Below are 17,809 nucleotides of genomic sequence, written 5' to 3'. Positions count from 1 at the left end.
CGGAGTGCCATGACTTCTCAAATATGATGGACAGTGGCTTAGCCACTTCATCCGCCAATTCCCACAGGACCCGCAGATGCATCTCATCAGGTCCGATGGACTTGTGCACCTTCAGGTTCCTTCAATGGTCTCAAACTTGATCTTCTCCTACAGTGGGTGGTTGTCCATCCTCACAGTCGCTGCCTTTGCCTTCTGTGACTTGGACGGTGTGGCTGGAGCACTTGCCGGTGAAGACTGAGGCTTCCTTTCCATAGCATATTCCATTTCCTTACTTAAAGCACAAACTGAGCAAATGTAACAAATCTGGCTGCAGAAGTGAACACTGAACAGTTATGGTTGTGATTAGCCTTGCAGGCGACCGCCTTCATAGCTTTCAGAAATTTTCTGTTTCACACAAAACTAATCCAGATTTGCCTCATTAAACAAAGCCTTTTATATTCATCTGTTAAATGTCTACAAGTCTTGAATATCTTTTAATAATGTACAAATTTTGAATATCTTTTAATATTTTTTATGTGTAAAAATTGACTAGCCCTGGATAATCAAACTTTGTAGCCAATAAAGAGCTACAGAATCAAGGCCAATTAAACCATTAACAGTCCCTAAAGTAAGAAGGAACCTCAAGTCATAGGCAGTAAGGGGGAGAAGGCATGCATGAATTCATTCAACATTGTTATATATTATAGATTGCAGTCTTATGATATCAACATTTTTTAATTTCACTGATTTGGAAATATTTTGAATGCTATGTTTCTGCACAAATGCACACACATGGACTTTACAGGAAAAATAAAACAAAAATAAAAAAAATAAAAGAATGTGAATCAAAGTTTTGAGTTAACTTACTGAAAAAGTTCATTGAATTGCATTCAATCCAACCATTTTAATCAGGTGAACTTTATCATTTTTTATCACCACTACTATACCACCAGCAGGACAGTTACTGTAAGTATGCACTATTCATTGCTCATTGCTTCCTTTTTGCTATGAGACTAAAAGGTGAAATTTAAATTTGTCACTTTTCTACCAGAAGTGTGAAATAAGTAAGGCAGGGTGCTGAACATCCTGCATTTGTTACTTTAATGACAAAGAAATCCATAAGCTTCTTTCAAATCCAGACATCTGTAAAAGAGACATAAAACCTGAGGTGATCAGTAAAGTTACCTCCCTCCTCAAAGCCAACTTACCCAGTACAAGGGTAAAATAAACCACTATAATGAGTGATAGTATCAGCAATGTACTCTGACATGCCATTCCCTCATGCCCTGAAACACATATTCAAGTAGGTTCCATTTAAAAGTTCTAATGCTGCATACAAGTCCCAGTTTGCTTTTTTTTTTTTTTTAAATCTCTGATTCTTAGATTCAGAGGTTAAAACTATGTCAGCTCAATTTCACAGCTTCTCCACACATGGCACTATTAAGGACCAAATACTGAAAACTAGTTCCACGTACAGACACCTGGCACAAAAATACGTTATTCAACTTTTTCATAACTTACTTTGAAGCTGAGCAGAACAAGAAAATATTACTAAAAAAAAAAACAAAAAAAGGTGTCCCTCCATTAAGTTATTTTAGAATATCCAGCTGCTTTAAATTCAGATTCTGACTTTAATCAATTTGACTTTCGATTGGAGCCTACCTGTTATGTTTTGCTATGGTCCAAGTGCCTTGTTTAAAACAGTTTCACAATTCTTGCTAGTACCCTTCTTTGGTTTAGGTGTGCTAACCGCACTGTGCTAGAGATATTTATTAATATATGTATAAATAATACCTAGGGCATGATTATAACTTTCTTTAGCATCATACAGAATGTCTGATTCAACAATATAAATCAATATGAACATTGCAGACTGAGATTTTTTTCCTCCTCTCCGCTGCACCACTGAAGGTGCAGAAAAGGGGATATTGTCTGGAAAGTGTCTGCAGAGGAAGGAAAGTAGATAGTCCAGTATTATCTCTGCACTTAAGCATCTTGAAGCTTGCTAGAACTTCCTTGTCTTGTTCTGTCTGATAGTGTGAGTGCTGCCTTCTAACTGAACATACCTCTCCTGCGGACAGCTATGCAGTCTGCATCATCGTATTGCAGCAACTCACCAATACAACATAATGACTTCGTATATTCTGTATAATTCTGAAAGCAGAAGTGCCCAAGGCTTCTAGAAAGAACTTTCGGTAATTTATGGCAAACAAATGCATAAAGCAAGTAAATAAAAGTAAACAGAAATCCACATACGCTTTTTAGGAGTCTCTGATGTCATCTCAGATCATTATCCTACCTCTAATTTGCAGAACTTTATAGCACGCGGTTATTTCACACAAATTGAAAAACATTAACACAAGCATTTCAAATTAATCAGTAATGCAAGCATTATAATCAAGTGATCTTAATGTTTGGTATAAATTATTTTTCTAAATCAAAGTAAAATAGAATAGAGTTTTACTCCTTACACATAGCTCTCTTCCTTTCCATTTTAAGATCTCAGATTTACCATCCAAACTATAAATCCTCACCAGTACAACTGAAACAGCACCCTTTACCCCATATACTTCATATTTCACCTTTAATAACATACATCCATCTATACATGCACATCTGCCAAGGTAACTCTCTTCAAGTTTAAAAGAATGTTCTTGCTGAGAAAAATTGACTAGGTTCAATGTGGGGTCTTTTTTTCCGTATTAACCCAGTGATATTGCCTTAATACAGACAAAGGTACGTCTGTCAAATGTACATACTCAGTTTTAGCTGGTTTTACATTTTACATTCAAAACTTTCTTCTGTATATCTTTCATGCCACAGAGGATTATCTTCAGTAATCTTAGAGATTACCGAACCTCCTTCAGCTGCAGGGACTCTGGTAATGAGCCTGGCTCTCACACCAAGGAGTTTACAGCACTACTGGGCTTTAAGAACTTCTTACTTAAAAAGCGTGAAGACAGCTTAGAGTTTGAGTATCTTGAAAGAGCTAAGGAAAAGAGCAGCTGGATTTTTATAGGAGGTTACAGATTCTGGCTGTTCCAGAAAAGAGCAAGAGGACAGTTTGGGATCTCAAATGTCAAGAGAGAGAAAGGATTCCTCATGCTTATATCTGACAATGCTGTTCTTCACGTCACAACAAAACCCAAAACTTTCAACTAACACCTGAAGGAGTTCTTCATTAAGAACAAGCAAGTAGTACTGCTATTTAAGAGACAGCAAATACAGTTTAAGTCCATGTTACTCATTTCCATCATTGCAAACATCATAAAAACAATGCAAAGTATACTCAGAAAGTAAGTTAGATATTAGTGTAAGATGTACAAAATACTTGCTGTATTTGGCTTCTAGATTTGTACAGTTTAGAGGCATAATACTGCTAAAGACTGCACTGAGGTCTTTAAAGAAAAACTGAGAGATATTTCCTGAATTTCCTTATTTATTTTGCCTGCATTTCAAAGTCAAGAGCCACAACATCCTTTTTCTTTTGAAAGTTCTCAAGTCACTCTCATTCCCTACAATACCACCCTTGATTTGGATTATATGTTTTATATCTATAGACAAAATACTTACCTAAATCAGGGTCATCTCACTCACAACACATAAAACTGAGCCCCAGGATTCCTCAAAATTAAAAGACTCCTTTAGAAACAATAGGAACTTTGAATATCAGTGTCCTGGTTAAAATCGAGCTAGGGTAGGTATATTCTCTCCACTAAAAAATTTTCCTACGCTGTATACAACAATTAAGTTCAAAACCAAAGCTGACTAGTGCTCCTCTTAAATAACTGTCATATTTTTTATGCCACACATTTGGTTCTTGATAGATTTTTTTGAATCTTTCAAATTGAAAAGTGTTATACAAATTTGATCTATCGCGACTATAAAAGAACTTCAAAGTATCTACAGTTGTGCTTTTTACGTAATATTAATTATTATATATTTTAACATATTTTATGTTTTATTGAAGGCTATCACTTCTCCCTCCTATTACAAAGAAGGAGGGTTGCTTTAGGAATACAAACAATATTTCTAGGTTTATACCTTCAATGTCTCTGAAGCTTCAAAACTAGTTTAGGATTTTATTGAGCTTTTTTTTAGGAATAATAAATCACTGATACTCCACTGTTCAAGGCCACATCTGCATCAGGGACCTAAGAGGGGTGCCAAGAGACAGAATAGCTATAGCACTGGACCACTGAGAGAAATCCCACTGTTTAGCTACACTGTGGGTTTCATTCCTTTAATAGCTGTAATTTGCACAATGTCCTGTGGATAATGGATTTTATTCACACCTGGGTTTTGACCCTATAGGATTAGAAGAAAAGTGCCAGCAGCCCACTCGTCCTACCTCCTTTCTTGAAGTAGAGCCTACAACAGAGGTTATGTGGCCAGAATAACACAGCTGTATGCATCCTAGAGATTGCCTCTTTCTGCAGAATTGTGACAATGATGACTTTCAGGTGTTGTCCTCCAGGAGAATATACAGAGAAGAAAAATACTGCAAACCTATACACTGTAGAAAATATCCCTTTCAGACCACAGTAACAGTCACTGCAGCAGAGAAATACTTTTTGCAATTTTCTATGCTAGCAGCTGACAACTCAGAAGGTAGGGACTTTCAAATATGAATTCAATCTTTTCTTTCCTCTTCTTTCTTTTTCTTCTTTTTTCAAAACCGTACTTTTTATAAATCATCAAAAAAGAAAGAGATAAAAAGACAAATAAATGCCAGCTCTTTGAATGTCAAATGTACAAAAACCCTTCAAATAATATCTCAGCTATAACCTCTTCAGCTCAGTAAAGAATCTAGTTCTACACAATTGAACCATCTTAGCAGCTGGATTTCTGACTGTGCACAAATTGAGTTGAATCCATATTTCATGTTATTTTAAAACTCATGAGCCAATAGAAGCAATGCAATTAATTCTCCTCTTGTTCTGAAATTGCTGTAGCTAGCAATCTTCATTTGTCCTCCAAAATTTCAGGGCACCATTACCTAGACGCTATTGGAAGGTCTACATACAACTCAGCCTCAAGAGGTACCATAATTCCATCATGTAATAGAATAGGAAGCATTAACAAATAAAACTTTATTCAATGTCCTCTCGTGCAAAAGAAATACGGATCCAGATTCTTCAGAACACCACAGCAAACAAATGAAGTTACTTCCTTGTTTGTTTCCTTTAATACCTTTCAAATTTCCTGTTTTCCTTCCCTTTGTGGTCAAAACATAATTGAAATACTTGCAGATAGTACATAAATCTGGCAATTTCGGTGGATGAATAAACATCTGCCTCCCGGACATGCCAGTATCCTTAACCCCAAACAGGGAGCCTGGGGCAGCCAGACTGCTAATTTACAACTTAATTTAAGTTCTTTAAGATAGGTGGGACAAATATAAACCTAAATTTCCAGAACCAGATCCCCTGAAAAATTACCATGTTTATTTCTCAACCGTGTAAGATTGACCTGACCTGAACAAGAAAACTTCTGTGAGAAAAGAACTGGCAAACTCAGAGTAAGACCCAAAGATATCAAAATTGTGACTGTCTCACCAGGAACTGCCCATGGCTATCACTGTCCTTGGCTTCCTTGTTTAAGAGACAGGCGTTTTCATCCCTTCTCACCTTCAGAGACACATCTGACAGAGCAAGGAGCATCTATGTGATATTCAGTTACTCCTTATATCTGAGCCCAGTGCCATGAAAGACAGAAATTTAATAGTAGCAGCTCTCTTTTGGGAGACGCCGCTGAAGATGACAACAAAGTGGCAATTATACTGGCAAAGGTCTCTTCATCTTGCTTGAGACTGACTCAATCCTTCTTTCATTTCCAGGACAACAGCTAAAGCAATGATGGAAAATTACTCTCTTTTCTCATCCTATCATCTTCTAAATCCGTAGCTGCCTTTGCACTTTGTGACAGTAGAAAAAAGTAATTGCACCCACTGGAAATTTTTCAGGACAAAATGTTGCATGGCATTTTCCAAGACAGCACAAGTGTTGACGCTCCCTTCACAGACACATAAGCGTACAGCAGTGTTTACTCTGAACCCCAGAAACGTTACCAAATTACCAGAATTGAAGCTCTGCATTATGTAGTAAACTACTAACTCTAAAATATGTAGTTCTATTATTTCATCAGACTCTTCTACAAAATGTCTTGTTTGCCAAGTTCCTTTGGTTGCATAAGCAATAATTAGATCCAACCTTTTCCCTTAAGCATCAGGCAGTTAATGACATAATTGTCATCTACCCCTTCCACAATGGGATTAGCCTACCCTGAGGATTCCTTCACAACCCTTCAGTGCTAATAAGACTTCTCTTTTGGAAATAATTTTTAAAGGCCATCAACGCTTTCTTTTTTTAAAAAAGAAAAGCCTCTTTTCCCCCATTTTTGGGGGCTATGAGATCTTTTAAAGCAAAAGTTTTTCCACACTTTTCATTCCCTAACAATAAGTTTTTGTTTTGACATGGGAAATTCAGAAACCTATTAATTTTCAGGCTAACACTCCTATGAGACCTTTGCCAGTCTAACTCAGAATATGCTCAGCTTTATCCTAATAGACCACAGTCCAGAGAGTTTAAGCTTTTGCTAATAAAAATAATGATCTAATATTTTATCCAGATATTTGCATGGAGCCTATCTGAATACCTGGACATTTCCTATGGATCTCTACTGCCTTTAATTCAAATAATTCCCATGGTACTGTTTATATTTTTACTTTTGTCTCATGCTGAATACACACAGAAGTCTCTGTTAAAATCCCAGCAACCTTTCAACAAATCAAATTAAGGGAATTTGGGTTAAGGTGATAACTGATACTTCAAGAAAATCGGCTGAGACTTGTAAAGGCTCCAAGGCTGGTGGTGTGCTTCCCACTCAGAATATGTCAGTATAATCTGGCCAACTTTATATTCCTTATGTTTTTTTTTTTTTTAATCTGAAAGTTTAATGAAATCAGGGTATGTTCAGTGACTAGCAAATTATGAAGATAGATGATATTTTTATGGCATATATCTATATAAAGATTTGCTGATTATTCAAAACACTGGTTTTAAAGAGGAACAGATTAAAGTCACAATATAACGATGAGTAAAGATGAGTACAAAAAGATATTCCTCAAATGAATAACTGTTGTTTGATATCATATGTCCTGCCCTTGCAACATGCTCTTAAAATTCAATCTGTAAATCATATAATTATAATCTTTGTTAAGTATTAAGGTCACTTGTACTAGCAATCACTTAGCTAAACATATTAGAACTTGTATTACACACAAAACTGGTTTCAGTTTCAATCTCTGTAAAGTCAAGGAAACTATTTGGAGTGGCATGGAGGGGGAGAAGGTGTGGATCCATGGCAGAACACCATTTCATCCATTTTAACTTTATTTAACATAACTACCTAAATATTTAGGGATCAAAACACAGCCCAATAAAATGTAATTAGCATTAAAATTCTTGCTAGTAAAAAAATACTACTAACTTTATTTCTCATTAACAGTTTACACATTTTAATTGCACTTAGTACACTTGCTATTTGGAAATGTTGCGTTGTAAGAGCTTCATAAGCCATTTGGAGAACGTAAAAAAAACCCAAACAAACACAAAACAATTAATCAAGTATAAACATTAATTTAAAAACTACTGGATGTCTATTCTCCTTTATTGTTACAACAAACAGAGAGGAAATCCTGGGCCTACAATACATACATGGTACATTTTCAAGTAAAAATAAAAATTTAATGAAACCATCTGCTTGTTTTGTGCCAATGCACTGACAATACAAGAAATCCCAGTTAACATCAAGATGGGCACTAGGAGAATGGCTATTAGCTTTCATTATTAGAGGTACATTTCCCAAAGACTTCAAAAAGGCTTTCCTTACAGTGAAGAGTGCTAAATAGGTCAGCAAATGGATACTCAAACCATTTCTGTGAACCAGCCAGAAAACCTCCCAGTGACTTCAGTAGATTTGAATCAAGCCTTTGGATCTCAGCTATTATACATTTTCTGCATCTTTTCAATGAGCAATGACGGGTCTCTGTTCTGAAAGCTAAAAGTATCTTTGTATTTTCTCTCACAAAAGATCAGAACCCTATAAGCACCATCTGGACTGTTTCTTTGTGCATCTGTACTTTATGCAGATATGATCTTCAAATGTCTGCAAAAATCCTATTGTAGCAGCAGTGACTTGGATCCTTATCCAGAAGGCCTTTGAAGTTAAAAGGAGCTGGATCAGGCCCTCCCTATGCTTTGCATAATAAAATAATTGAACTTATTGTGCCAGTTTATACATGCCATAATTGCATAGCTATTACCTTATGTCAGCTTTGTCACATAAACTCTTACCTCCAAGGCACGCACCCATGGCCAACGAGAAGATTAAAGGCTTCATAGGCAAGTTAACATCAGGATCTTTACTCAGGTTGAGAAGCACAGGAATCTGTGGTTTAAGAAGAAAAGAGGGAGAGATTCAGGAGACATCATCCAACCATCAGGACAATATAAATAAAATTCATTTAAGTAAACAACTTAAATGACCAGCAAGTCCAAAGAATAACTTGTGGGTTTTTTTCTGTTCTTTTTTTTTATTTTAATCTTTGCATCATATTCTTGATCTGTGCTCACTTTTTCCCCACTGTGCCAGTCCCACAAGCCAAAGAGAAGGTATCGGCAACATTAGGCCAAGCCTGATACAGGTACCACTAAGAAAACTGAGGCTGTCTTAAGGTTATGAGTGCCTCCCACTAGATCTTTCTAGTTCAACAAGGACCTGACAGTGACTATAAATAAATTCCCCCTCCATTTCTTGAAACCTAAAGGACAGAGCCATATCCCCTCTTTTTGCTGAAGACAGCTGTAAGATATGCCCAGACCTTCACAATCAAGATGGCTGTAGATCATGTGTCAGTAACTAAAAAATTCCTGAATTCTTGTTATAATCAAAAGTGTCTGATCTGTTAGGGAAAAATTCAGGCTTCCAAATTCATAAGCAGAGCTGAATTATTTTACTTTTTATTCTAACATTATATTTACCAGAGAATGTAGATTCAGTTCACTGGGAAATATTTGTAAGTTTTATGAATTTCATTTAATCACTTTAGCAAATAAAGTAAAATAAAATAAAAAAAAAAAACCTGAAAAGTCAAATGAGGTTTGTAGGGAGACATAACAGACTTCGTTAGGTGATTGGTATAGAGCCCAAAAATACAGCTGGCAGGCTTTCTAGTAGCACCAGTTCTCAGTAACACCCTTCAAAGCTAAAAAGCTTCCACCTTAGTTGGGAAAAACTGGTTTGAGTTCAACTTAATTGTGTAAACACTTGGTTTGAAGGTGTAATCAGTACCTGTAGAGAGGTCATTAGCAAGCGGAGAGGTGATAATGTTATTAACCTGGTTTTAATGTGTACAGAGGTTTATGGGACGAAAAGAGAGAGAGAAAGCATAAGCAAATGTGTAACAGCAAGAGATCAAGCAGGAAGGGATTTGTGGAAATAACTGTGATACGTCTTAAAATTAGTGCTTTCTCAAAGTCCAGGACTTTCTGTAGTGAATAGAACTATGACTTTTAATCCTCCAATTTGTCATTTGAATGTATTTCACAGGTCTCTCAAGAGGTACGACCTCAGAGATGGAACAGCTGCTTCCTGAAAAACATTTTCAGTTTGATGGCTGAGTGATGCTCACCTTTACTGACTGTGTGTGTGTTCTTCTGGTACGGAGCAATATACAGGCTTTGTGAAGAATTACAACCCTTCCCTATCCCTCCTGCCAGTGGTGCTAATCATCTATCTTGAATCCTCTAATTGATTAGCCTAGGTAAGTTAATGTCTAAACAATTATTCTTGACTTGTGCATTGCCTGAAGATGTCTATTTCTATTTTAAGGCCTAAAGAAGGGTCAGCATGCCCAACACCTTGTCTGTTTTTTTCCATGAAACAGTCATGACAGATCTCATTTCTCCCCAGAAACTTTCTTTGTCTCAAACCATCACTGCTAGAACATGATAGGCAATTCAAACTGCAGTCATATTTATGGCAAAACAATGTTGTATTTCAACATAAAACAAAATTCAGACACAAATACTGAAATCACAGGATAAGCCATCTTGCTCAATCTAAATAAAGCATTTTTTCCTACTATGTAATTTTGACCAGAGAACCAAAACCAATTATTTAGTTCCTCAGAATTATTTGCAAGTATCCTGATGTACTACAGTAACTCATTTGTTGCAGGACACAATCCTGAACCAAGCAGACCAGCAACACCTTTTTAAATTAGATTCCTCCTTGTGTTTGCCCTGCCCAGCACAGAGAAGGTGGATACACAGAGGAGAATAAAATAATAATCCTATTTTCTTGCAGTTGAGGTCAGTCCTAAAGCTGTTGCCAGCCAGCTCCCAAGTGGAGAGCAAGTAATGCCACTGTCACACCCCTCTGGGGACCACCGTGCAGAAAGCAGAGCCCTAGGGCCCTCCAGGAGCCCCCTCCCTAATTACGGCACTGTGAAGGACAGGGGAAGCGAGAAGCAAAACAGAGATCCCAGACAGAAAGTACACGAGGTAATTCTCTGCTAGGTATTTGCAGCCACATACAAGTAATACTCCCATCAGAAAATCTGGTTCTCTGTTTAGCGAAGGAGCTTAGCATCAGGAGCTCTCAGTGTCTTGTAAATCTCTATTGATTGAAGACACTGAGACCTTTTGTAATGTGCTTGAATCTTCATTTCTTAACTTTTTTTAAAACCAACAAAGTATTCTAGGACCCCAAATATGCACTTGACTTCATAGGTTTTATTGTTCCCTCCTTGACATAACATTGCTTTTCTTCCACTTAGAAATACCGTTGATTCTTTTTTAAAGGCTTCATAATAATTAATCATCTATGTCAAAATTATCATCAGTGATGTCATGCTTCTAAGTGCATTAACAGGCAGTAGGGCTAGATTAGGAATCTCTGCTCTCATAAATGTTTTTGCGGCAAGGGACAAACATTGAAACATGCCTTAGCAATACGTATTTGTGTATGCTTAAATTCGAAGGTTTCCCCTATTTAAAGGAATTCACCTCTACCAAAGAATAACAGTTGCAAGTCATAAAGGGAATGGAAGTCATACAGACCTCTGACAAATGCTTGAAGTTAGATTTAGCATGCGTATATCCTTTGTAAATTAGAGGTATTTCTAACAAGGAATGCTGCACCAAGTTTCAGTTTTGAATAACCAGATGAAAGGTGAACACAAAACATTCAGTTAAATTTCTAGTGTTTCAGATGGAAATATTTCATTGATCCATAATGTACACTAATTTTTTTGCAAACATTATGGATTATCCTGCTTGGCAACTGCATGTCACAAACTCTCCAAAAGTCACTGGCATCTAATTCTTTTGATCTAAAAATAGGCATAAAGCAAGCAGATTGTTCTAATTTCCATCCCAAGAACTTTCCTGCTCCAAAAAAAATGAAGAATTAAGAAACTTGATAATCAGGAAGAACTCTTGAAGAGATGGTGCAAAACAGTTAAAGCCAATGGATATTTCTCATGGCTTGATCGTTTGCATTTTAAATAGATAAGGATCGTGCACAGGGTCAGTTACAAAGGAATCTGCCTCTCTGTGTTCCCCTAAAATCACCTTTAACATTTTTTGTCACATTCATTCATGTAATTATGTGTTAGGCAATGTTTTTGCACTATCAATATCTCAAATCCCAGCTTCATCTACTGTTGTAATTCACGTGAGTGTAAAAACAGAAAAGCAAAATATAAAAGGGTTAGAAGGGAACTTTTCACTGTAGTATTCAATGTTTTTGAAAAACTGAATTGGTTCTACAATTCTTTCTGATTCAAGCCGTAAGCATTTACAATAGCATCAAAAGCACTCCAAGCTAGGATACTTTGCAAACTGGGGTATAGTTGGCTGTGATACGTATTGTACAAATATCTTTGTCATACTGATCTAACTTATTTGGAATGCAGATTTCTTCATGGTTTTATGAAATGCTGCCCCTCAACAGAGAAAAAAAGCAAAAGTTAAAACCTATGAAACCTCATGTTTCCTTTGTTATTCACTCTTCAGATTATGTAAATGACATCCTTATCAATATTAGATGGAGAAAAATAATGTCTTATCAGGAAAATAGCTTTAATTTCTTATACCCTTTATTTCAACAGTCTCACCAGGATAAATCTCTGTTTGACTAGTTTCTTGAAAACTTGATAATTTTGCTGGAAAGTTTGATATTGAAGCACTCCACATTGCTGCTTCATTGGCAGGATTTAGATAAAATGAGTGATGTAGTTCAATAGAGCAAAGCCAAATCCCCCTCACCCACTCACTGTAAGACTATCTGCCTCCGGGTATTAAAACAGAAAAATGCAACTGTAAGAAAAAATTATTGTACCTGGAAAAAGGAGAGTGTCCTCAAAGATTGATACAGAAAGGAGACAGCCATTAATCTTAACTCTATATAGGGTGTTATGTGTATTATATACACAGGACGTAAGCTGACATACAAAGAACACTAGTGTCTACAGATGTTGGCACATTTGTCTATATAATTATCCTAATCAAAATCAACCGTTGTGAAGAAAATGTTTGTTTATGCTATATACTGTGCAAGTATGTAGGATATGTAACAAATATAAAGAGAATAAAAATGGAAATTATGTATTTTCATCTTTCACACTGTTTTTAATCTTAAATCAGTATTGTAAGCTTTTAAAAATGGAACAGGATTTTATTACTGTTATAAATTATACACCTTTCCTAGAAAATATCATCTATTAACAACTAATAATATTAGAAATTAATTCAGACTCAAAAAATATGATTCTGCAGGACAGTATAATTCTTACCCCTCTCAGCTCTCTAACATCTAGAAAATTTAAGCCAGATGAAACAATCAAAAAGAGAGGAAACTCAATTTTTACTTTAAATGAAGGCTTTGAAAAGAGAAAACTGAGAGATTTTAGACCAGAATTATAAACACCAATTACTACTAAGCTAAATTTCATAAAATACTGATAGTTTTCACATAACAATCCTTGCATTTATATTGTGGTATGCAGTCCCTTTTTGTTAAAAGAGACTGGTGGTGATGTTTGCAGATCTCATTTCTGTTGTCTACTTGACAGAAGGGGTCTACTTGACACCCCTCAAGCCTTGTTCCTTCCAGTCCTGTTTGTACAAAAGTGGAATGAAGAGTCTTGAACATTTTGCTTTCACATTTACTTTGGTACATAGACTGCTTTCTTTATAAGCAAAACCATGATCAAAGTTATAACTTTTTCACATCTTGCTGTCACAGCCTCTTTTCCAAGACTCCAAATTACCAAAGAACACATTGAATCAAGACCTTTATCCTATTCAGCTATTTTTATGACAAAACCTTCTCATAAGCATGGCATTCCCCCAGTCAAGGAGATGAAGAAGGAAGACCTCTCCTGAACCTATGAAGGCCGCCTTCTGAAATACAAACAGAAATGATGATTTAGCTTTACTAGCTGGACCCTGGATATGCAGAGAGGAGACCAAAGAGGAGGGGCACTGGTTCTGCTCTATCAGTGAGCATCTTCTCCTGGGATGGCAGGAGACTCATAAGAGAGTGAAGCCCTCTCAGCTACTTCTGCTTCCCAAAGATAACACTTGTACACACCCCCACTGTGCAAGAAGAGTAACTTAGACAAGTTTATTCTACATCTGTGCAGTGCAGTTCAAGACACCAGGTTATATTGCCCACTTTGTCTATTTGTGCAAAATGACAATGAAACAGCAATTCATGTTTTTATTTTAGGGATTCATTGTTGCTGTAGATCATGGGATTTCACAGCACACTCTTTGCTGAGAACTGTATGTGATAAAGACGTCTCCTGTGAAAACTGCAGAGACTATGCATTAATAGAAAGCAAAGTATTTGTAGTTTCCCAAATTGTTGATGATTGGTCTGTCCCTGCAGACAACTACGGACCACTCTTACACTTTCATCAAGCACTGAAATACAGGACATAGAAAGCTCTGGTCGGGCAGAAGGCAAAGAAGATCCAAAAAAAAACCTGGCACTAAGAATATGAGATACATACGAAGCAGTCAGTACTGCAAACGAAAAGCCTCTGATAGTTTTAGAGACAATAAATAGCAGGCCAAAAATTATCTGGTTTCTAACAAAGACCTGTCAGAGACTAAGCCACCTTGCCAGCCAGGTGGTTAATGGAAATTGGTTGTTACCCATATTGAGGAAATAGTATTTAAACTCAGCTAAAACAGCGATTCACTATGGGTATATTTTTAGTTCTGGTAATAAAAGAAAAATACAAACAGATGGCTCCAGCATATACAGCTGATAAAACATGTCAATTAAGCTGAAGAGCATACTGGTAATAAAATCATGTCACCTAACATTCTAAGGGCAGAAATCCATAGCTACTTAAATGGCAATACGAGGAAAATGCAGGCCTTAAAAATTAATAAGTCTGCCTGTCAAGGAACATCATTGTGAGTTTAGCCTGTTGAAAAACAGGAGAAATATCAGAGGATTAATAGAATGACACATAAAGCATCACTACGTGGCTCACCACATTTATTCTTCAGACAAAGAAAGTCAGATATTCAACATGAAAAAAACCCTTGCCATTCAAGAATTAAAATGTGTGAGACTTAATAACTAAGCTCTTGGTTTATGAATTGTTTATGCACAAAACATATTGCGGGTGTTTTTTAAGCAACTGCCAGATGTATCCATATATATTAGATTTGCTGGCAGTAACACAGCCTTTTACATACAGTCAGAGTTCATGGAGTTTCCCACAACGTCTCAAGCTCAAAATTTGGACACTGAAATTGTCGGGATTCATCCCAGAGTACTGAAGGAGCTAGCAGATGGTATGGCAGAACCTCTCTCGATCATCTACCAAAGGTCTTGGGAGTCTGGGGAGGTCCCTGCTGACTGGAAGCTAGCCAGTGTTATTTCAATCTACAAAAATGGTGTGAGGTAAGACCCAGAGAACTACAGACCTGTTAGTCCAACCTCAGCTCCTGGAAAAATTATGGAGAAGATCATACTGGGTACTATTGAAAGGCATTTAAAGAACAATGCAATCATCAGGAACAGTCGACATGGGTTCACAAAGGGAAAGTCCTGTTTAACTAATTTGATATCCCTCTATGATAGGGTCACTCGTCTCATGGATGAAGGTGGCAGATGCAGTTTTCCTGGATTTTAGTAAGGCTTTTGATACTGTCCCTCACAGCATCCTTCTGGATAAGTTGTCCAACTGTGGGATGAGCAGGTTCACAGTGCGCTGGGTGAAGAACTGACTGAAGGGCAGGGCTCAAAGTGTTGTAGTGAATGAGGCTAGAGCTGGCTGGTGACTGGTCACCAGTAGCGCAGTGTTCCTCAGGGTTCAATTCTAGAGCTGGTTCTGTTCAATACATTTATCAATGATCTGGATGCAGGAGTTGAATGGAACATTAGCAAGTTCGCTGATGATATCAAACTGGGAGGTGCTGTCAACTCTCTTGAGAGACAAGAGGCCTTGCAGAAGGCCAGACTGGAGCATTGGGCAATCATCAACGGCATGAAATTTAACAAGAACAAATGCTGGATTCTGCACCTAGGATGGAGTAATGCTGGGCACAAGTATAAACGGGGAGAGGAGTGGCTGGAGAGCAGCCCTGCAGAAAGGGTCCTGGGGGTGCTGGTCGGCAGCAGCTCAGCAGGAGCCAGCAGTGAGCCCTGGTAGCCCAGAGGGCAAACCCCACCCTGGGGTGCATCAAACCCAGCATCACCAGCCAGGGAAAAGAGGGGATTATCCCACTGTATTCGGTGTTGGTGCAGCCTCACCGTGAGTGCTGTGTGCAGTTCTGGGCCCCACGATTTAAGGGGGATGTGGAGGTCCTTGAATGCATCCAGAGGAGAGCAACAATGCAGGTGGAAGGGCTGGTAGGCACAGCCTGTGAGGGGTGGCTAAGGACTTTGAGTTTATCTAGTTTGGAGAAAAGGAGGCTGAGGGGCAACCTCATTGCTCTCTGCAGCTTCCTGAGGAGGGGACATGGAGAGGGAGGTGCTGAGCTCTTCTCCCAGGGATCCAGTGATAGAACGATAGAACACATGGGAATGGTTCAAAGTTATGCCAAGGGAGGTTTAGACTGGACATTAGGAAGCATTTCTTTACCAAGAGGGTGGTCAAACCCTGGAACAGCCTTCCTATAGAGGTGGTCGAGGCCCCAAGACTGTCAGGGTTTAAGAGGCATTTGGACAATGCTCTTAACAACATGCTTTAACTTTTGGTCAGTCCTGAACTGGTCAGGCAGTTCGGCTAGATAATCATTGTAGGTCCCTTCCAACTGAAAGAGTCATCTACTCTATAATTCTAAAATATTTTGCTATAATACATTTTTTATATATTGACAAGAAATGACTGATTTTCCTATCACTTGCAGACAGTTGGTCTGCAAAAGAGCTGGGTTCAATATATGTAATACTCCTCATCAGAAGTTCATAACTTTGACATATATAGTGATAAATAGCATTCCAAAACCAAATATTGCTTGTTTTCACAGTAGGAACCAAGTGCCAAAGAAACAAAAATAATTTTAAATGAAAGTTTATAGAATCTTACGTAAGAACTTGGGACTTAGTTATTTAGGAATTTTCTGTAAGTATTTTCTAATGCAGAATGACAAAGATCAAAGTGTAAGTCCATTCACTGAACTGGATGATGCTAGGTCTTGACTTTAGTCTGCCATTTAACACATTGTCTTAACATCTCAGCTAATGTCTGCTTTTGCATAGGTGAGAATATGCCTGCATTTTAATTTCTTCCTGCCTCCTCTCTCTGCCTATTTTTAAAGAAAAAAAAAAATGTAGCAGTCTCTTAGGTTCAGCCCAGAACGGAATGGAAAATATATACATTTTAAATGTCTAAAATGTTGGCAATGATCCTTTCCTGTCCATCTGCATTGCCCTCACTCAAAGATACAAAAGAAGTGGTCTTCAGGCATCCCAAAAGATTCCTGCATTTCAGTCCCATTCCCCAAAACATACTCCATTAAAAGAGGGTTTCTTTCAAAACCTGTAAAAGACTCTGGTCAATGTGCATGCATGTGGTTTTTGGTATTGCTCCAAGCTAATTTTCATAGACTAGCTAGATACGAAGCAACACCTTCTAAGCTGAGATTTCTGCATTATTGCTTAAAGTCCTCAAGTGTTTGCTGGGAGGTGACTCATCCTGAACCAATCTTTCCCTTCATGCCTATTCCTTGCAGTCTGTTGTTGTTAAAACAATACAATTCCACAGGAAACACCACAGTAATCAAACCAAAATATCATATTAACATATAATTATAGAGCAGCCGCAAATCTGTCCAATCTGTCATATGCTCTGCAAGAAGTGTCTTAAACTTTGACACAGGTTAAGGGTTGACATGACCATCCAACAACAGTGGAAATAAAAAGGCACAGAAAAATTATACTTAGCTGAGACAATGAAGACAAGCTAAAACAATGAATCATTGCTACAGTATAATGAAGGGATTATTGCACTTTAAACAGAGAACTTGATTGAATAAATCTACTTGAGCATGCCCTAATTTGTTTTAATTTGATATTTTTCTGATATTAAAACTCAGGTACTGATAAGCATTTGTTATGCTTAACATTATTTGCTGGGTTTTAAACTAATTACATAAGTAAGGTAGCAACAAAAGGTTCAGGTGTTAAAAAGCATTACTGTAACTACACAGCACACAGAGGGAAACTACTGACAGCAGCGGATGGATAGTGACAGTTTCCATCAAAAACACAATTTTACTTTTCAGCTATGGAT

At 37.4% G+C, this 17,809-nt stretch overlaps 1 protein-coding gene across 1 annotated transcript in view; it reads right to left on the bottom strand.

Moving 5' to 3' along the window:
* The window catches only part of OCA2 (oculocutaneous albinism II), a 170,448-nt gene that overhangs the window by 45,757 nt on the left and 106,882 nt on the right, over positions 1-17,809 (bottom strand). Inside the window, exon 21 of the mRNA XM_009701983.1 lies at positions 8,337-8,430. Within this exon, the coding sequence (XP_009700285.1) occupies positions 8,337-8,430 (94 nt within the window). The remainder of the gene's footprint in view (positions 1-8,336; positions 8,431-17,809) is intronic.

Source organism: Cariama cristata, unplaced genomic scaffold (genome assembly GCF_000690535.1).
Source record: "Cariama cristata isolate BGI_N322 unplaced genomic scaffold, ASM69053v1 scaffold5186, whole genome shotgun sequence".
NCBI lineage: Eukaryota > Metazoa > Chordata > Aves > Cariamiformes > Cariamidae > Cariama > Cariama cristata.
The sequence above is the reverse complement of the archived record's forward strand: the minus strand, read 5'-3'. Positions and strand labels throughout refer to the sequence as shown.